This window comes from Nyctereutes procyonoides, unplaced genomic scaffold (assembly GCF_905146905.1).
Source record: "Nyctereutes procyonoides isolate TBG_1078 unplaced genomic scaffold, NYPRO_anot_genome, whole genome shotgun sequence".
Classification (NCBI taxonomy): Eukaryota; Metazoa; Chordata; class Mammalia; order Carnivora; family Canidae; genus Nyctereutes; species Nyctereutes procyonoides.
Window position 1 is genome coordinate 9,865,314 of NW_026575128.1, and position 22,637 is coordinate 9,887,950.

The window sequence follows — 22,637 nt, forward strand, 5'->3', positions numbered from 1 at the left end:
AGTTTATCTAAATTTTCACACAGAATGCATGGCTCAGCATTTAAGACCTTTATTTAGGGAGACTTCCCTTATTTGATACCCTCCCTGTGAAAGTTTGAACCTGTGCTAATACAGTAGCCACTAGCTACATCTGGCTATTGAGCACTTGAAATATGGCAAATCCAAATTAAGATGTGATGTTAGTATAAAATATACTGGATTTCAAAAAAGAATGTAAATGTTTTGGCTATACTGGGTTAAATAAAACATAATAAATTTCACTTCTTTTTACTTTTTAATATATGGCATTTAGATCATTTAAAATTACATATGTGACTTGCATTGCATTTCTGTTGGATAGCTGTGGTCTCAATCAGTTATATTCTGTAAAAATTACATTTGCTTTCATTATTTTGTGGCACTGATAGCTTATTTAGGGGCTCTTCTTTTTAAGAGAGCAATAATTTTTAAGATGTGTTAAAGTCTGTCTTTGGGAAACAAAAATATCTACCAATAAATTTCAGCTCCTGAAGGATTTAGGAGTCAGTCTCTACCCACATAGTTAGGTCCTAAGTGCCATCATTCTGGATGCTTGATTGCAACTTTCAAAAAACCAGTTAAAATAGAATATTACTCAGCCATCAGAAAGTATGAATACCTACCATTTACTTTTATGTCGATGGAACTGGAGAGTATTATTAATGCTGAGCGAAATAAGTCAATTGAAGAAAGACATTGTCATATGGTCTCACTCATATGTGGAATATAAGAAATAGTGAAAGGGACTATAAAGGAAAGGAGGGAGACTGAGTGGGGAAAAATTAGAGAGGAAGATAAACCATGAGGGACTCCTGGGAAACAGAGGGTTGAAGAAGGGGAGGTGGGTGGGCGGGTAGGGTTACTGGGTGACAGGCATTAAGGAGGGCACATGATGGGATGAATACAACTAGGTGTTGTACTATATGTTGGCAAATTGAATTTAAATAAAATATTTTAAAAAACCAAAAAGCTAGTAAATATTGTACTTTTGTACTAGTAAATAGTATAACAGTAATAATAATAACAGCTGACATTTACGAGCACTGTGTCAGCATTGTGCTGACGTCTTTCCAGATGCAATATAAATCAGTCCTCCTTATCTTTATTGTCACTGTTTTATAGTTAGGAAAACTAAGGCCTTGTTTTACATTTCTTTACCTTTTTTCATCTTTTGTCCTGTCAGATGAGTGGAATAAATTAATTTTGGGGGTTTTGCAAAAATAAGCTTTTATTTCTCCTTTAATTTTTATTTATTTGTTTGTTTAAAGATTTTTATTTATTTATGAGAGAGGGAGAGACAGAGAGGGGCAGAAGGAGAAGCAGGCTCCATGCAGGGAGCCCGAAGTGGGACTCGATCCCGGGTCTCCAGGATCATGCCCTGGGCTGAAGGCAGCACTAAACCGCTGAGCCACCCAAAGCTGCCCTATTTGTCCTTTTTAAAAACGAAGTATCAAGTTTTGGATTCTGCTGCTGACGGGGCAGTGGTCATATGAGCAAAGTTGGTGTTTTTCCTGACTCCAGCTAGGGTTTCCTTTCAGTAATTTATGCCCATAAATATATTCCTGGACTTATTTTTAAAAACTAAAACTCATTACAACAGTCAGCCTCTCAGAATTAAAAACTTTAGTAATTCCCACGGTACCATATGTACTTGAACTGTTACAACATTTGTCTGACTGTTTTATGATTAATGGCTGTGTTTCCCCAGCAAACTATAGGTAGGAGCCCAACTTCAATCTTGTTTGGCATTTAGTAGATATTCGATAACTGTTGAAAGATTGAAATAATAGAAGATTCTATGTTTAAGGCAACTTCTAGAGAGATTAAATTACTTAAAGGTACAAATCAATGTCTTTACTCTCAAACTGTAGCTCAAATTTTGATCAAATCACTGATTCTTAGAGTGAAAGGCTGTCTAACTTTCAGACTGGTTTGAATTACAAGTCAGGACAGATGTTACATTGCCTTTCTAGCAATTGTTATCAGCTTTCTGAGCTATAAGAGCCTCTACTTCCTCTCTTCTTCTACAGAGCAGAAGTTAGAAAAGAAGTGTGTTGCTAAATGATGCCATTCAGAGTTCAAAAAAGCACAGCTCAGAAACCTTTAGGGACTCCCTTTGCCTGTATTAAAAGGTATTAAAGAAGTCTTTATTAACTTCTCATTTTGGAAGGATAGTTTTGTCAGATAGTGTTTTTAGCACTTCAGTTTTTTTTTTCCAGCACTATATATATATATATATATATATATATATATATATATATATATATATATTATCCCACTGCCTTCTTTTTTTTGGGGGGGGGGGAGAAGACAATTTTACTGAAATACAACATAGAAAAGTTAAAAAATCATGAGTGCATAGTTTGAGAAATCTTCACAAACCAAGCATGCCATGTAATCAGCACCTAATCAAGAAACAAAATTCTCCTTGCCCCCTTCCAATTATAACCTCCCCCAAAGCACAACTTCTAATATTATAGATCAGTTTTTTCCTGTTTCTGTACATTGGATACATTGAATTAGAGAATATTTAGGCTTTTGGGGGATGGCTTCTTTTATTTATTTATTTATTTATTTATTTTATTAATCTATTTATTTTTAATAATAAATTTATTTTTTATTGGTGTTCAATTTGCCAACATACAGAATAACACCCAGTGCTCATCCCGTCAAATGCCCGCCTCAGTGCCCGTCTGCCTTCTGTCCTTCAAGGTTTCTGCTGAGAAATCTTGTATGTCTTTACTACTGCTTTTAAGATTCTGTCTTTTAACAGTTTCATTATAATGTATCTCAGTGTGGGTTTTCCTGCTTGGAATTTGTTGAGCTTCTTGGATTGTAGATTGATACATTTTATCAAATTTGGGAAGTTTCTTCTTAGACTACCTAGAAGTCTGCCATTTTGCTGACATCTTTTGTCAAAGAAAGCTTATGCTTTCTTGCATAAGCTCTCCCTCCTTTTGAAATGCCATTTTTCTAACCAATATTCATTGTTTACTTCAAGGCTTAGCTGAAGTCTGACCTCCTTCACAAAGCATGCCCAGGCTGGGATAATTTCTGTTGATAAACATACCAGTTATCATCTGCACAGCTTATTTTGCAGTTAATGATCCTTCCTTCACTGATACAAGCAAGCCTTTTCTGACCCTTTCCAGGGAGAATCAGGTGCCCATTTTCTGTATTCTCACAGCATCTTGTGCTTACCGTTCTAGCACCCAGTATACCACATTGTGATTATCTTCTTATAGTTTACTGCCAAACTCTTCATATACACTGAATTCTGAGTTTCTTAATGGCAGGTACTTGTCCGATTGTTTTCTGTAGCCCTAAAGTGTAGCACAGTGACAAGTACATAGTAAGATTCAGTATTTGTTTGTTGAATCACAAGGTAGGTATTAAAGTTGCATAGGGATATATTATTGAGTTTTGTTGTGTATTTTCTTTTTCACTCTTCTCTGCAAACCCCACATATATGATATGTAAATACTTATATTCAGTTTATTTTAAGGAATTAGCTCACAGAGTTGTGGGAACTGGCAAGTCTGAACTGTGTAGGAAAGGCCAGTAGGTTGGAGTCTCCAGGAAGAGTTGATATTGAGGCTAAAGTCCAACAATAGTTTGGAGGTAGAATTCTCTCTTCCTTGGGGGAACCTCCGTTTTTTTCTCTTAAGGCCTTAAACTGACTCGGTGAAGCCCATTCATACTATGTTGGGTAATTTACTCAAACTCTACTGATTTAAATATAATTTCATCTAAAAAATACCTCTGCAGTAGGGAGCTGGGGTGGCTCACTTGGTTGAGCTCTTCGTTTTGGTTCAGGTCATGATCTCAGAGGTTGGTGGATCAAGCCCCCTGTCAGGCTCCGCGCTCAGTGGGGAGTCTGCTTGAAGATTCTCTCCCTCTGCCCCTCCCCCAGCTGTAAATAAATAAGTCTCTTATTTATTTATTCATTTATTTATTAAAGATTTTATTTATTCATGAAAGACACAGAGAGGCAGAGACACAGGCAGAGGGAGAAGCAGGCTCCATGTGGGGACCCTGATATGGGACTCAATTCTGGAAACCTGGGATCATGCCCTGAGCCAAAGACACATGCTCAACCGCTGAGCCACCCAGGCATCCCAATAAATAAATCTTTTAAAAAAATATCTCCACAGCAACATCCTTACTGGTGTTTAACCAAATATGTGAGTACCATGGCCTAGCCAAGTTAATGCATAGTTAACCATCACAAAGGGTGAAAGGAGCCAGAGCATAAGGCCTACCAGGATTCTCTATTTGCCTGCCTTTCACTTCAGCTTTTTATGTGAAAATTTTACTATTTATTAGGCAAAGACAACAAATGTCCACAGCACCAGGACTCGCATTTGCCCATCTTCACTATTTCACAGGAACAATGATTCCTAAGAACGTATAGCACCAATTATGTAGTAAGCACCTATTATGTAGTAAGTTTAATAAATGCTAGTTTCCATAATTATAATTATTAATAGTAGTAGGTAGTACTAGTTGTTGTAATGATAGTTGTAGTAGATATGATAGTGGTAGTAATAGTTTCTATTAGTTCCGAATAAAGGCATCCTAGATAAAGATCCTGACTGCCTTGGCTTTGGTCATGGGTCTGTTCTTGAATTAATCCCTGTGATGGTGAGTTGGTGTAATGTGACTGGTTAAGCTTTGGTCAGGAGCCAGTCTCTGGCCAATCATTGCTCAGAGAGGTTGAATCTGTGAAAAGATGGCATCTTCTACTTGAACTATTCAGGCAAAAAGGTAATAGGTAAGGGAGAAAGAAAGGAGCAGTCTCCTAAAAGAAGGATTTCTGGGTCCTAGGAGAAGGGAGGGTCAGCAGAACAAATAGCTGCTACTACAGTGATTTAAGTAAGATGCCCTGTGATGGAGCCAGTATTTGAATTCTGGGCTGTTTTACACCAAATCTTATGCTTTGAAGACCATATAATGAGTTTTTAAAGGTAGAGAGTAGTTATTTGAATATTAGGCAAGACTTTGGGGCAGGAATTTTGGTAATTACATTATATATTCTGTACATTGAGCCAATGTTTTCTAAATTTTAATGCAACCCATAATTCCCTTTAACAAATTTTAAAAATTACTCCATCAGTTTTATTTAAAATTCTAAGTAATGTTAATTTTATCAGTAAAAAGCAAGCACAGCATAGGCTCAAAGCCTGCTTTTTTCCTAATTACATGACATCTTGTACATTTTACCTTGCAAATCTTAAGATGGGTTTTTAGTTTCTCACTAGTTTCTCTTTTTATTGCTCTCTCGTTGGAAAATAGAATATTTATATTCAGAAAAAAACCTTAAAACTCTGTTTCTGGGAAGGGCTTTGAAGGTGACTTAATCCTGTTTCTCTGACAATGTTGGTATTGTATCAAAATTAAGACAGATGGCTCACTCCCCTTTTGCCATGAACAGCCTGGGGAAATGAAGGCAAACTGTGTGGACTCAGAGTCCCTGGGGCTGACTGTCCTTGTGAATAGCTTTGACTACTTCATAGTAAGTTTATGCAGTTATCTACGTTAGGTTTCTGAAAGCGTAGGTTGGGGTTTGCTTTTCTTGCTGGTTCACATACTAGGTTCCACCAAAAACCAGCAGCTTTTGAAAACCAAGGAGCTCTATCCCTGGCCTTTCTTTATGGCTTTGGTATTTGTAGATTCTTTAGGATGTGCCAGCATCTTGGGAGTGAATAGGGTTGCAGAGATAGTCTAAGATAGAAGGTGTATAAGATCATTACTTTTCCCTTTTGGAAGTTAATAAGCTGAAGGCAGTAGTTTTTTCTGTCATCCAAAATGAGTAGTGCTTTGGGCAAAATGCTTACTTACACACTTATTTTTGAAACTTATCTTAAATATGTCATACCCATATATATTGATGGGCTCCTTAAGAAACTGCATATAAATATTTTTTATTGTGACACAGAATCTTGTCACACGAGGAATTAAGTTTTTGAATTAATGTTAAACAGAATGCTTTGTAATAGTTATTCAACCATAATCTGTAGAAAAATTTGTTATTTGAAAGAAAGGAGAATGTAAGCTCTATGACCCAAGTCCCATTTTCTTGCACCTAAGCATCTTAGTCTGTGTAAATGTATTTAATTATTCTTACTTGCCCGAAATGAGAAGGCTAGCTATAGAGGTTAAGTGTCTCTGGACTCTACATCTGAAACTAATGATGTGTTACATATTGGCTTATTGTATTTTTTTTAAGATTTTATTTATTTATTGGAGGGCGGGGGCAGAGATGGTGACAGCACAAGTGGAGAGGAGAGGCAGAAGCAGACTCCCTGCCCAGCAGGGAGCCCAATGCAGGCTCCATCTCAGGACCCTGGGATCATGACCTGAGCCAAAGGGCAGACATTTAGCCAACTGAGCCACCCAGGTGCCCCTGGCTAATTGTATTTAAATTTAAAAAGAAAAAAAAAAAGAAGAGTTTGTGGAATATCACAACATAACAACTTGGCATCCCTAAAATTATAATCTAAGTTAATGAGAAAATTATTTGATTTTTTAGTCTAATTTATAGGACAGGGACAGGTTTTCAATTGTGATGGTTTTAATAGAAGGTAATAAAACTGATGATTTTTTTTTACATTTCTCTTTAGTAATACATCTTATACTTCTTGGTTTTGATTATAAAGGAATTATTATGAGGCCAGAATTTTAATAGATAAAAGTGGATAGAAAGTGAAATTTAATTGATCTCAGTACTATGAGAATTAATGCCTGAGGATTTCATATTCTTTTTACTTGGAAATGGTCTTTAGGATATGTTTGGAGATATCACTACTGCTACCCTCACTCCCACACCCAAAATGATGAAGAGGAATCTGTACCTTCTGTGCTTCCCTCCATTTTACACAAACATAGACCCTATTTGCTGGCTAGAGTTGACAGTCCTTTGTAATCTGTTTTCCTTTTTCACCAAGTGAACTTCCTTTTTTTTTTTTTTTTTTTTCCTCTCTTATTCTGTGTTGGCTGCATTGTCAGCTCACTGCTTTCTTTCAGCCCTGTTTTCCTGCCTGCACACTTGATCTTTGAGCAGACACTGTCAGTAACAGCAGTTAACAGACAAGCAGAAAGAACTGAATACAAACATGCCCATTAGTGTGTTCAGTGCTGATCTGTGATACTATGTGTTGTTTTCTATTTTTGTTATTAGCTACTGTCAGAAACAAGGGGCAGAATTGATACTGACCCTGTGTGGAATACCTCTGAGAGTTTGGGATTGGGGGAGGGGGCTAGTTCTGACATGCACCAGGAATGAAAACACTCTTCTGCTCACATAAGGAGGAAAGGAAAAGAGGATTGAGCTTGCAGAATTTGTGTGGTATATTTAGATTTTTCTTCCTGTGATTTCTATTTTTTGATTTTACCTCATTTTATAAAGGTTGGAATGGGGAATGACCTTTGCATAATAAGTGGATTGAGGTATTGGGGGGAATGGGCTGCAACAATGATTCACATGGTAAGGGACTGTTTAAAATCTCCATGACATCATGACCCATGGTGCGACCCACCTGACAAATGGGTAGTGAGCTCCTTGGCCATCTCAAGTGTTTAACAGTATACAAATAGCTTTTATTCTTATGCTTTTTTTCCTCTCTGACAAATCTTAACACTGTGCCTGAATATCCAACAAAACAGTTGATTTTTGTCTGCATTTAAAATATCACCTCAAATAGGGGAGAAATAAATGTAGCATTAAGTTGTCCCCTCAGTATCTCCTCTGGAATAATAATTTCCCCACTTCCCTTTATACTACAGCTTAATGGAGCCTGAGCTTATGTTTGGGTGTTATCTGGAACGAAACTAAAATAATAGTCTTGAAACTCTAAGGAGAAACTCTGCAGTGCTAGTCTGGAGGACTACTTGGATGCCATCCTCCCTTTTTCATGTTGCCCACTTTTACCTTTACCCTCACCCAAAAATGTATTGCTGTAGAATTCTATGGATTTTTTCTCTCTTTTTGTAGAAAAGAAAGGAAAAAATGAAGGGAGCAAGTCAGTGTGTGTATGAGCAGTTAAATTTATTACATCAAAAGAAATAGCTTTGTATCATAATTCTGAGTCTAAGGTTGCTTAGGTCTCATTCATTAGGAATCTAGCTCTGATGGAAGCATATAAGAATTTAGATAATGGTATCTCAGAATACAAGTGGATCCTAGTATGTTTGATCTGAAGAGTATAGAAAGAGATAAATGCTAATGTGATTCCTTTTTTTAATTTAGTTATATACATTGTTTTATGTATTTAATCAACTGGAATTGATAAGTGGTCCTAAAATAGCTTTTTTGAGCAGAGCAGTATTTGATAGAGCAAATGGACTGTTATATTGACAGTCTTACCCATTTCCTCTATGTTTCATTCTAAAATTGGTACACACCAGTAACTTAAGGGGAAATTAACACTTCAGTAAATGTCCTTTTCCTTAATATTGTTGACTATTTCTATTAGCCATTTTCATCTGATTTGACAGTGGTACTTAAGGGTTAAACTTACAGAGCTGATGCAACCCCTCCTTTTTTTCACCAGCAATTTTCATTGGACATCATTTCCATAGCAACAGTGACATCAGTGAAACCTGAGTGTTTCATTGATTATTTTTCTCCTCTTCCTTTTTTAATCTATTCTCTTTTCACCACATTTTAGTGAGAAAGCAATTTTTTTTTTTACAAACAGAGCTTATATTGATTTCTATTCCATAAATAATTAAAAGAGGGTGGAAAAATCTGCCCTTCACTTAAAAATTGAATGTTTCACTATGTATTTAAAAAGCGATTCAGGGTTAGGAGGATGGATAACCATACCAGCTGTAGCTGATGTTCTCAAATATTCTTGCATTGTTTGCTGGTCTTCTAGGGAAAAGAATAATGTGGAACAGGACCTTAAGGAGAAAGAAGATACTATTAAACAGAGGACAAGCGAGGTTCAGGTAAGTGAACTGTAAAATTCAGTATTCTGTTTCTGATTTAGAAGGATTCATTTTAAATGTATAAGGTTTTTTTACTATGTGATGGTTGTGGTATTGATGAGTAGGTCAAGGGGATACCTGTTATTTATGTCATATAAATATTTGCTTTTTCCAAAATGATAGTTTTTCTCTGAATTTTGGCCTGCAAAGATTATACTGCAATGAGAAAGCAGTATTTTTTTAGCATAAATTTCTAGTTTTGAAAGTATTTTTAAGATAATATTTACCTACATATTATATCATTAAAGGTAAGTTTGAATGACTAATACGTAAATATTATTACAAAAATAAAATTAAATGAATGAGATCATCATCACCACCACCATCTTCATCAAAAACAAATTGCTTTTTATGAATGTGAAATTTTGTTAGCTAGGATGCCTAGTATTTTTAAACAGCTGTTTCTCCTAAAATTGATAGGATAGGAAATGATATGAAACTATTTAAAATAGCATTTTGTAAGTTGCTTAGTAGCCAGGATATCTTAAACTTTAGCATAAAGAGATTTAATTCATTTTCACTAGGTGCTGCATTAAGTACCTTCATTTTACAAATAGAAAAGGTAATAAAGCCTCAGTTTCTGATTGAGAAATGATACAAAAACGGGCATTTCAAACAAAAATATAGAAAATTGGGCAGTGTTGCATTTAGAGCAGTATACAATGCATGTGACCATGTTATTGGGGCACTGTTTCCTGAATGTTATACCAGCATATACAGGAGATTGGATATAGAAACACTGCTATCAGTTGACAGTAAAAGCTCATAGATGGGCCTTTTAAAACATATTACTTGTATGCTGGATTTCCCTGCTTGTGCTGATACTTTTAAATGAATGAAAGGTCTAAATTGGTAGATCCATTGTTTTGTTTTAATGTAGGACATATTGTCTATGAGGTGGACTGTGCCTGGGTAGAATGATTTACTGGGAAATTGAGAAAGAAGCCAAAGAGACTTCTTGTTACAAGTTTTTTTTTTTTTTATTAGATCACTACATTTATTATATATATTGGAATTTTCCTAACGGTGATGGAAAAGTCAAGAAATCATTGCTAATAAATATATTCCCCTTTGTGGTAGTGAGATGGGGGGTAGTTACTTCAATTACATTATTTTTCTGCGGTTTTTGAGCTTCTTAGGAAATGCAAAAGAGACTCAGACTTTAAGCAGTGATTGCTGAAAATAGCATAAGAATGGAAGATAAAATAATCTATAGAAGTTTCTTCAATCTGAAGTGATAGATACAGTTACTAATAGAATACTGGACAGCTTCTAAATTTAGCCAGATAGTGTTTCAAAGTATGAAGGTTTTTACGATGGACAGTATTTTGTTATTTGTGTACATCTACCTGTTGGTTTTTCCATTCTGTATCTTTTAAGAATGTGAATTTAAAAGGCTGGTTTGGAACAACCCTGAAATTTATATTGTTCCTTTCAGGCTAAATGGGCTGTCCTTGAATATTTGATTTCTTATAATTTTAGAAGTTTTGTTATCAGTCAAAATTCCTTCATGATTTTTCTGTCCTTTTTCACTTGGTGGTGATGGTAAGGTATATCCTTAAATCCAGCTTAAATCCTAAGCTTTGCTAAATTCAAAATATATAATTAGCAGAGGGAGTCTATTTAATTTTTCTGCATCAGGTACTATAAATAAAAGGCATCTTGGAGCATACTTAGTACAGACGAAGTTGTAATGTTTGAACATAAGTTCCTTGGCAAAAGAATATTGAATAAAAGCTTTGTATTAGTAAATTCATTATTTGTTCCACCCCGATACAGGAATCTCTGTATTATACATGGTAACAAGACACTAAGAGTGACATGAATAAATGACATCTACATGTAATTAAAACTTTTCATTTTATTGATTATTTTCAATTTTCTGAAGCACAAGACAATTTATCTGAAGTGGTAATAAGATTTCATATCTATTGATTAATTCTGATTTACCTACTGGTAATGAGGCATACAGTAAGGAATAACATGGATAATTAAAATCTGTAAGTAACTCCAATCCCTACTGCTTTGTTTTCTAATTCCTCTGGCAAAAGGCTGTTTATTGGAGTTATTAATTAGAATAGAATCAAAGAACTTCAGTGCTTTCTGACCCCACTTTTTAATGTAGGTGCCAATGAGAAATGCCAAAATGAAGACATCAGGAGAAAAGTAAAGGAATTTTGATCTATTAGTGAGTGTCTGTCTAATCCAAACTTGGCTTTTCTGAGTGTTCTTACTTTTCTCTGTATTTATAAAGTCATAGATAGTACATATATGAGCTCATATTTGGAGCACAGAAACCAAATTTTAGAGGTAACCAAAGTGCTAAAAGACGTTCTTTTTTGTTTTGTGTCTCTGTAGTCTTCCTAATACAGGTGAATTTAAAAATCTACATAATTAATTTCTAAATTTTTGTTTCCTATTTATATTCCTATGAACTAGCATCTTGAAGGTTTATAGTTCAAGATTTTTTTTTCCTTGAAAACCAAACCAGCAATTAACTTCAGGTTTTTTGTTTTTTTCCTTGAAATGTTAACGTGTATGAGGTACACTGCTAGTTCAACTTTTTTTTTTCTTTTTAAGATTTTACTTACTTATTCATGAGAGACACAGGGAGAGAGGCAGAGACACAGGCAGATGGAGAAGCAGGCTTCCTGCAAGGAGCCCCATGTGGGACTTGATCCCGGATCCCGGGATCATGCCCTGAGCCAAAGGCAGACGCTCAACCGCTGAGCCACCAGGGCGTCCCTGCTAGTTCAGCTTCTGTGGAGAAATTAGGCCCCAACTGATCCAAGGGGAAAAAGCTATAAAAGGCCATTCTGTCTCAAAGGTATATGGTTTGGGCTTTTGGTAGTTAAGTGGAGAAGGCAGACCCACATTCTTACTACCTTAAACTGCCTATGTACAATTTTTAAGAAAGTTTTTCTTCTGAGTAGTTAACAAATTAGGAATTTATTCTCCTGTGTGCTTTCTTCAGTGTTGCATAGAAATTTGTAGAAACAGCTTGGTATCAGACAAACTTGAATTCAGTTTCTGGGGCAGCCCAGGTGGTTCAGCGGTTTAGCGCCGCCTTTGGCCTAGGGCATGATCCTGGAGACCCGGGATCGAGTCCCATGTCAGGCTCCCTACAAGGAGAGCCTGCTTCTCCCTCTGGTTGTGTCTCTGCCTCTCTCTCTCTCTCTCTCTCTCTCTCTCTCTCTCTCTCTCTCATAAATAAAGGAATAAATAAAATCTTAAAAAAAAAACGGAATTCAGTTTCTGGTTCTGACTCTTCCTAGGTTTGTAATGCTAAGTAAGCAACCACTCTACACATTAGTTTTCTATTCTGTAACATGGGATAATAAAAATACCAAATACTTAGAGTTGCTGTAGGAATAAAATGAGATAATGCAGTTTCAGTGCCTCACAGAGTACCAGGTTAAAGTTCAGTAAATGTTCTGATTAGTAGTAGAATTCTATACCTACTGTCATCTCTTTATTACCTATCCTCCCTTCATTGTCAAGCTCTTCCTTCTCTGACTTCTGTCTTCACTGAGGGCTGTCTGCACACAGGACTCACCAATTTGAAAAGACCTTTTTTGTGTTTGTTTTGTTTTGTTTTCGGTTATTGCTACCACGTTAGCTACCAGCTTGTTTTTTTTTTTTTAATTTTTTGCTTTATGTGGCCATTTTTTCCTCATCATATCCTTTCAAGTAATTGTCTTTAGTGTGCTGTTTACCCATACCACTTCACTTTAATTTTTCTTCCCAGAACCAATAATATTGTTCAGGCCAGATCCATTGGTCTTTTCTACATTAGTTCCTGCCTTTTTTTTTCTTTTTAAGATTTTGTTTATTCATGAAAGACACACAGAGAGAGGCAGAGACATAGGCAGAGGGAGAAGCAGGCTCTGTGCAGGAGTCTGATGTGGGACTCGATCCCAGGACCTGGGGATCACGCCCTGAGCCAAACGCAGATGCTCAACCACTGAGCCACCCAGGCGTCCTGGTCACTGCTTTCTTGAATTGTGTTCTTTCATATATTCTTCTGCCTGTCTGATCCTTTGCTTCTGTTACCTTTCCCCTGGATTGACTGATACATGCCTCCACCTTGTTTCCTTCCTTTGCCATACCCCCGTTACCCATATGCTGGTGACTTCCAAATATTTATCAAGTGCACTGCTCTCTAGTCTCACATCTCCAGTTAGACTACATTTTGGTGTTTGTCATTTCAGAGTCAATGTGTCTAAAATGAGTCTCATTTTGTTGAAAAAAATTGGCTTCAATTTTGGACTTTCCTATTTCTCTCAGTGTTTCCTTTGTCATTATCGCCACCCTTATTACCTAACATTTGAAATTTTGAAATCAGATCATAAGGCTCTTCTTGCTCATCCTCTTTATGCCTTTCTTCCTAAACCAATTTTAGTATCATAACTCTCAGATGTGAAAATCTTTACTGCTGCCCACTGCCGCAGTTAGTGATGGGAGGATGTCATATCTCATGGGTATATTGGAGGCAGAAACAAAGATAAGATCCATTGTACTTCCTCCTCTTGTACTACTTGTTTTTTTATTGTCTGCCTCTGAGCTGTGTGCCATATATAGTCTCTTATTCCTACCCCTTATATCTTTTGTCCTTGTGATCCAGAATGCTCCCTACCTCCCTGCCTATGTGAATTCTGCCCAAGCCTTAAAGCCCAGCTCAAATCCCACCATTTTTCTGAATAAAACTTTGCCTTCTCTGACTCTTATCAGTCTTTCCTTTGTTGGAATTCCCAGAGGAGAGTATTTACTTGGATGGTATGTCCAGTATGTGCTGGGCCTTCTTGTGCTGGTGTAGTGTGCATGATTCCAGTATCTTCCAGCATCTATTGTAAACTTAAGCTAAGAAACTGTACCTTAGAACATTTCTTTCACTATTTTTCATAATATATTATTAGTTGGAGATAAATTTAAGGAAGCTGTTGATAACAGAAATGAATAAACTTTAGTTTTATGCATGACATTAAAAATAGAACAAGACATACCCAGGAACCCTACACAGAAAGGATTGGGAGCATGATAGGTATCATAGAGTCAAAATTTTCCATAAAGTTCTTACTTGTTCATGCTACTCTGATGCAAAAGAAGCTTCCACTTATTTATACTTCATCAGTAAAGGTTCAGTAATTCATAGTAATTGTCCTTTTTGTTTTTTTCATTTTAATCACTTAGGTTGGTTTTTTTTTTTTTTTTCCTTAGATGAAGAGAGAGGACTTATTTTGGGTAGAAGTAAAATTAGATACATGAGCTCAACATTTTTTTCGTAGCTATAATGCTCTTAGAACATGCTGGGAAGCATATGATTGGGAAATAAAGGCAAGCTGTTGGCGAGGTTTTCTAACACCCACCTAGTTTAATAGACTTCCTTTCTGTTCTTTGACCTAAACATCTTGCTCTACAGTTGATACTTTTTTTTATATTAAGATACTCTTGTAACTTCCATTTTGAGATTTAGGCCAACATAATGAATGTACCTGATTATTTCTAGTTTGGGATTAGTCTGCAGAATTTTAAAAATCAATTAAATAGTATTTTATAAGATTACCAAAATACTTAAAATTCCCCATGTTCTTCTTCATAATTCTTAAGGTATAGATACACTAGTATAAGTACATGTCTGTATATATGCTTTGGGGCTTTTAAGTAAGTATTTGTTCGTAAGTTAGTGGTTTTTTCTGTTAATTTTTTCTCTATTTTATATGAAACAGATGCAAATGTATTCATGTTGTTAGTTCTTAGATTTAATACTTACATTATTTCTTCAGTTGTACAACTGACTTGGATTGCTAAAATAAATTTTTACTCTTAATATAGCTAAGAATGTTTATGTATTTTTTAAATTCTATTTTCACTATATCTGTAGCACTTTATGAAGTGTGGAAGGATGGGGATGAGTTTATCATTTTCATTAACTTGTGTGATTTCTAGAAAATAGGACATTTTCCTTGAAAGTTCTTTTTAAATAAAGCCAAGATACTAGCTCAAGGATCCCTTCATTCCCTGATGAGGAACCTTGGATGTGGTTGTTTTGGTATTTTTCTAAAATAGACCTTGGCACTATTGTTACTGTAGTTTTTTGTTCACTCCACTCTTGTCAGTCTCTAATTGCTGCTATCCTTCTTTCTTTTGTTGATGGCACAGATAAGCAAATAGAGCGTGACCATGGAAAGTAGAGCATAACTAGGAAGGCTTCTGCAAATGTCCTTTAGTCACTTGATGGGATGGCATTTGATAGTGCTGCAGTTTTGCACTGAATCAGAAGAGGATTTTCCCAAACACTACTTTAAGGTTGAGACAATTATCCTAGTCTAGTGGAAGATACTGTTTGCTAGGAGAGACTGCTATTGCCCTGGGCAAGAGTGGGGCAGGGGGTTTGGGGAGGTGGGCAGAGGGAGATGTGCATCTGTTGACTTCAGTTAGTCTCAGGATAAGCAAATCTATACCAAAAATAAAATAACCAAGTATATCTGAATACTGATGTTGATGGGGAAATTGCATTGCAGTGGTGGTAACCTTACAGATAATTTTGTGATGAAATTTGATTCTTGAATTTTGCATCGGTTCATTTCTATTTTGTGCAATTTAATAACTTTAAGTTTGCTTACTCAAAAAGTAGACCCTTTTATGTATGGATTAGTGTTGGGATTTTTAAAGAGATGATCTTTTATCATACTTAGATATAAACGTGAAGGGACACTTGGGTGGGCTCAGTGGTTGAGCATCTACCTTTGGCTCAGGTTGTGATCCGGTGGTCCTGGGATCAAGTCCTGCATCAGGCTCCCAGTGGGGAGCCTGTTTCTCCAACTCTGCCTATGTCTCTACCTCTCTTTCAGTGTCTCTCATGAATAAGTAAATAAAATCTTAAAAAAAAAAATAGACATGAAGATGGGGTCCCTGAGTGGCTCAGTCTGTTAAGCATCTGACTCTTGATTTTGGCTCAGGTCGTGATCTCAGGGTCACGAGATCAAGCCTTCTGTTGGGCTCTGCATTGGGCATGGAGCCTGCTTGTCCCTCTCCCTTTGCTCTGTCTCAATTATATACATAAATAAAATCTTACAAAAAAAAAGAAATAGATGTGAAGAAACATTAATTATAATTAGTTTTAATATGGACATCTATCCAGCTTAGAATATATCATTAATGTGAGGTATTTTCTCAGTAATCTTTCCCTTGAGGCCTATACTTTTGTGTTACTATGTGGAGTTTTACTGCAGTTAACAAATGAGGCTGGTAAATTTGAGTGAATTTGTTTGCTCTGTGGAAAAGAAAGGTCAAGAATGAGTAAATATTATATTGGCTTGTTTATTCTCTTTCCTTTTGCACAAACTTATCTTCTAAGGGTGTACTTAAAGTGGCTCACTAAAAATACTAGTTTTGAAAAATGGTTCAGTTTATTAAAGGAAACCACCATTATTCCTACTATTGGTGGTAGTTCTTACATAAAAATTCCATCACTGGGAACCCTGGGTGGCGCAGCGGTTTGGTGCCTGCCTTTGGCCCAGGGCGCGATCCTGGAGACCCAGGATCGAATCCCACATCGGGCTCCCGGTGCATGGAGCCTGCTTCTCCCTCTGCCTGTGTCTCTGCCTCTCTCTCTCTCTCTCTCTCTCTGTGTGTAACTATCATAAATAAATAAAAAAATTAAAAAAAAATTCCATCACATCTGAATATTTTTATATTGGTATGAAACCTCCAGAGGTATGTGATACTTAAAAAACTGCAAACTTGACATTTTGAGATTATAAAAGTAATATAGGTCCATAGTAATCTTGTAAAATATAGAAAAGTATTAAAAAAAAACCCTATGATTTCACATTCTAGAGAAAGCCATCGTTAACATTTTGCTATATATTTTTTAGTGTACATAAATGGCTTTATATTAATCTGTGACTATACATGTTTCATATTCAGCTTTAAAAAATTAGCATTATGTCCTAGACATTTTCTTTGTTTAAGATTTTATTTATTTAGAGAAGGGAGAGGGGATAGGCAGAGTGAGAGGGAGTTCTGTCTCAAGCAGCCTCCACATTGAGTGCAGAGCCCAATGCGGGGCTCAATCTCATCACCCTGAGATCACAACCTGAACCCAAATCAAGAGTCACCTGCTTAACTGACTGACCACCTAGGTGTCCCTGGACATTTTCATATGTCATGTGACCTTTTTAAGGTAAATTTATTTTTAATTAGATTTACAGTAAAAGTAGAGACATCCAAATTACGTCTGTTTGTCAAGACTAGAGATGAAGTCCAAGATTTTTTTGGTGGGGGGAAGTTTGGGAGAGAGTGGGAAATCAGACTAGAGTATATGAGGATGAGAATAGGTAACAGATATTTTTTCCTTTTCCCATCTCTGAACATTTTAATTAAAGGGAAAGAAATATTTCCACAGCATATCAAAATACATAAACTATATAATAACTTTATAACCAAAGTAAGGTATTTATGATTGATTATATTCCCAAACCAACAAAATTACTTGAGCTGTAGGTGACATTTAAAAAAATATTTTACAGTTTACCTATAAGAAAATTTTAAGCCACTGTAGTTTTCCCAGTTACTGTGTTACAGTGAAGCTGTTACTCACTTCCCTGAAGAGTAAGAATAATAATATTATTATGTAAAAAACACAAATATATAAGCTTAAAACCACAAGAAAGGTATATGCCACAGTAATGTCCTAAAGCAGTAAAGATTATTTCCATATAATGGAAATTTTAAATGTCAGCTCAGTCTTGGTCTATAGACTATAAAAATATTGAACCAGTGTGGAAATTTAGGTATTATTTTAATTTAACAAAAAGCATTCATTTATCATAGATAAGTTTGAGGCTACTATTAATATTTATAGTTCAAGTGCAGAGTGAAGCTTTTCACAAAATGGTAAAAGAACATAAAATCCTTTCCTTCTGTCAACCTCAGGCACATATTCCAGTTGTTTTTCCCAGGTATAGAAACTTTGTGATAGTTACACATCATTGTTTAATTAATCCTCTGGAATGTGTTGGGCATTGTACTAGATTGTGGAACCTCAAAGAAAGATGAGACATTGGCTCTGTCCTTCAGTTTATTGTTTAGAGGTAACTATAATCCAGTGTAGTAAGTGTGATAATAGAGATTGGTATGAACTGCTATAAGAGCACAGGTAAAAGAAGCTCAAGGTAAGTCAGAAGAGATTAAATTTGGTTGGGCTTTGAAGAATGAATAGTGTTTCCAGGTAACAATGGTGTGGAAGGACATTTAAGGCAGAGGAAATGGCTTTGGAAAGGCACAGGGACATTGAAGTATATATTGTCTCTTGGAGAAAGATGGTTTATTGAGGCAGGGGCACAAGTGAATATAAGGAAAAGAGGGTAATAGAAGAGGAAGGATAACATGGGGCCCAGAATTGAAGGTTCTGATGTATCTTGTAGGCAGTTTTACTTTATCCTACAGATAAGAAGGAGCCATTATATATTTTTGCAGAATAACTAAAGAACCCTCCTTTACAATGAGTTGTTTTTGTTTTTGTTTTTAAAGAAAGTTGGACATTTGGGATAGGAAGAAACAAAGACAGAAAAAACAAAGTGTTAATCAAGAAACGGGACAATGAAAACTGATATGTATTTATTAAGAGCCAATCCCAGGTGCATATCTAAAACTATATCTTTGAGTATGGATCAGTTAATAGTATAGGCAAGGTTAAAAATTTAGGGATTAAAAAAATTAGGCATGCTGGCAAATTAATGATAAAGTACTAGTGGAGCTTACCTTTATGAATCTATAATCACATGGAATGTCCACGCAAGAAGAGTCTTTCACGATCATCCGTTGTGTGGGCCCTTTTAAAGGAATTTATAAAGAAAGCAGCATGGTAGTAATTGCACTTTTAAATTAATCAGATGGTTGAGAAAATGTAAGTGAAAGTTATTAAAGGCATTATTCAGTGTCTTATTTAATCACAGCATCTACATATATTTGAAAAAAATAGCATATTTGTGAGACATTTAGTCTATAGACACTGTACATAGCTTAATGATTAAGGACTCAGACTGGAATCAGAACCTAGTTTGAATCCATCACCTGCTAACTGTAACTTTGGACAAGTACTTGCCCATCTGTGTCTTCAGTTTTCTTATCTGTAAAATGTGAATAACAATAGTACCTACTTCATAAATTTGTCATATAGAATTATAAATGAGTTAATATGTGTAAAGAGTGTGGAACAATACCTAGCACATTGTAAAGGCTATTGTAGAAGTCCTTGTTTTGTATAAATCATGCAGTGATTCAGAGACCTTCCAAGTTTTTGTTTTGTTCTTAGACTCTTATTCTGATGAATGATTGATGAGATCTTTGAATGGTATGTTACTAAAAAGATATCATTATTTTAGAAATTTGTGTTCCGAGTTTTCTTTCACCCTTTTTGAGATATCTGCCCACCTTCTGCTGAGACGTGCCTTAGAGTTATCAATCCCTTCTTCCTAATTTGTGGTTCCTAGAGTGAATTAAGTCCTAATTCCCTTTGGAAACCTTTATATACAGTGAATTAATCTCTCTCCTGTGTATCTACAGTGGTTCTAGTATTGTACCATTCTGCAAAGAATTGGGAAAATAGTCACTCAAATGATTTTCTGTGGCCATGTGAAGAACCTCAAATGTTAGAGGACCTATAAATTAGGCCATCATGGCTGCTCTGTTTCATGGTGGTAATGATAATGGCAGTGGCTGCTTTCATCTATCTCCCAAGGTGTCCTTTATATATTTTTAAATAGATTTTTTAAAAGAGCAGTTTTAGGTTTATAGCAAAATTAAGCAGAGAGTACAGAGATTTCCCATTGTAATTTTTTAGTTTCTGTAGGCTTTATCATTAAGCATAAAGTATGACACATAAATAAATAAACACATAGCATTTTCAAAATGATTTATCTTTAGGAAATTCTTTTCTATGCTGAGATCTATATTTTCTTCCATACATTTTAAAATTTTTTATCTTCCATGTATTTTAAGGTCTTGGCCTTTCACATTTAGTATACCTGGAATTTATTTTTCCATTTAGTGTGATTTAGAGACTTCATTTTATTTTTTACCATTTGGATATGTCCAGTGTACTTACTGAACATTTAGTCTTTTTTTCCTTCCAGTCAATTTTAATGTCATGTTTTCACATCATTATTTCTATGTATGCCAGATCTATGTCTAAATTTTCTTTTCTGTTCTTTTGATGTGTTTGTCTATCCTTAGATCAACACCAAACTGTCTTAATTATTTTAGTTTTCCAATAATTCATAATACCTAGTAGGTTAAGTCCTTTTACATTTTATTATGCTGTTTCTTTTTCTTTTTTCATCCAAATGTGTTTTAGAACCACCTTGTCAGGCTCTTTGCAAAACCTTGTTAGGGTTTTCATTGGAATATATAAATTAATTAGGAATGAATTGACATCTTAATGATATAATTCATCATTCATTAAATATTTATGGAGTACTTCTATGTATACTGGGAACTGGGAATATAGCAGTGAACAAAATTCACAAATATCTCCAGACTCATGGAACTTACATGGTAGTCAAAGGAGATAGACTATGAACAAAATAAATAAATTGTATACTCTATTATTCATAATAGCCAAAAACTGGGAGCAATCTAAAAGTCCATCAAATGTATATCCATACAATGAAATAATACTCAGCAAGAAAAAGGAATAAACTACCTATATATGCAACAACTCAGGCAAATGTCAAAAGTGCTATACTGGGTGTAAGAAGCCAGATGCAATAGATTGCATATTATATGATTCCATTTATATGAAATTTCTACAAAAGGCAAAAACTGTAGTGACAGATCATCAGTTGCCTGGGGCTTGAAATGGGAATGAGAATTGACTGCAAAGGAGTTTGAGGGAACTTTTAGAAGATGGAAATGTTGGGGATCCCTGGGTGGCTCAGCGGTTTCGTGCCTGCCTTTGGCCCAGGGTGCGATCCTGGAGTCCCGGGATCGAGTCCCACATCGGGCTCCCGGCATGGAGCCTGCTTCTCCCTCTCCCTGTGTCTCTGCCTCTCTCTCTCTATGTCTACTGTAAATAAATAAAAATAAATCTTTAAAATAAAATAAAAAAAAGAAGATGGAAGTGTTGTGAAACTGAGTTATGATGGTTGGCAAATTGTATATTTACTAAAACTTAGTTGTATACTTACCGTGGGCAAATTTTATGGTACATAAATCAAATCTCAATGAAGCTGTTTAAAATAATTATTTTAGGGATCCCTGGGTGGCGCAGCGGTTTGGCGCCTGCCTTTGGCCCGGGGCGCGATCCTGGAGACCCGGGATCGAATCCCACGTCGGGCTCCCAGTGCATGGAGCCTGCTTCTCCCTCTCCCTGTGTCTCTGCCTCTCTCTCTCTCTCTCTCTCTGTGACTATCATAAATAAATAAAAAAATAATAATTATTTTATATCAATACAGATGAGCCCTGAAAACATGTTAAGTCACAAGCCAATTACAAAAAAAAAAACAGATGTTATATGATTTCATTTATATTAACTATACAAAACAGACAGAGCTTATTGAGATAGAAAGTAGATTGGTAGTTGCCTCGGGCTGGGGTGATTGGGAGGGAAATAGTGACTTATTAGTGGGTAGGGGGTTTCTTTTTGGGGTGATTGAAAATCTAAAAAAATTGTGATGATTGCATAACTCTATAAAGATACTAAAAGCCATTGAATTGTACACATTAAATGGGTCAGTCATATGGAAGGTTTATCTCAAGCTGTTCTAGAAAATGAATAAAATTACTGCTATATATGAAGGAGACTTAGGGGAGGGAAGTGGTGGTAATGGTACTGGTGATGTTGGTGCTGATGAGGAAGGCCTCACTGAGAAGGTTATATAGCTGAGCAAAGACTTGAAAGAAATGAGACATTAAGCCGTATGGTTACCTTGGGGAAGAACTTTCTAGGAAGAAGGAAGATCCTGAGAAAGGAGCCTGTCTGGCATGTTTGAGGAGCAGCAGTGAGGCCAGAGTGGCTGAGCAAGGGAGAGCACAGTAGGAAGTGAAGTTGGGAGGTGCAGGGCCCCTCTGTGGACTTCAGTTTTTACAGTAAGGGAGATGGGGAATCAGTGCAGTTTTGAGTGACTCATCTGACACATGTTTTTAACAGTGGCTGCTGTGCTGAAAATAAACTGTAGGTAGCCTCTGTAGGAGCAGGGAAACCAGTTAGAAGGCAGCAATCCAGGAGAGAGAGAACAGTGACTTGGACCCCAAGGTTGGGGAAAAAAGGGGTCAGATTTTGAATGTATTTTGAAGGAAGAAGCAATAAGATTTGCTGACGGATTGAAGATGAGATGTGAGAGAAAGAGAAGAGTCAGTCAAAGAAGATGCCGGATTTTTTGGCCAGGGAAACAGAGAGGGAAGATTGAGGATAAAGCAGATTTGGTGGGGGGGAAATGCCAGGAGTTCTGTTTTTGACATATTTGAGAAGCTCATTAGACATCCAAAGGACAGATTTGAGTAAGCAAATTGGATTTTAAAATTTGGAGTCTAGGGAAGAAATCCTGAAGTAAAGACAGTATTTAAAGCTAGGATTCCTCCAGTCTACCAACACCAATATATTTAGAAAGACAAGACTTTATTTT

At 36.0% G+C, this 22,637-nt stretch overlaps 1 protein-coding gene across 3 annotated transcripts in view; it reads left to right on the forward strand.

Moving 5' to 3' along the window:
• The window catches only part of EPS15 (epidermal growth factor receptor pathway substrate 15), a 140,936-nt gene that overhangs the window by 71,249 nt on the left and 47,050 nt on the right, over positions 1–22,637 (forward strand). For all 3 annotated transcript variants that reach the window (XM_055341670.1, XM_055341669.1, XM_055341668.1), the window contains one exon: positions 8,898–8,970. In XM_055341670.1, the coding sequence (XP_055197645.1) occupies positions 8,898–8,970 (73 nt within the window). The remainder of the gene's footprint in view (positions 1–8,897; positions 8,971–22,637) is intronic.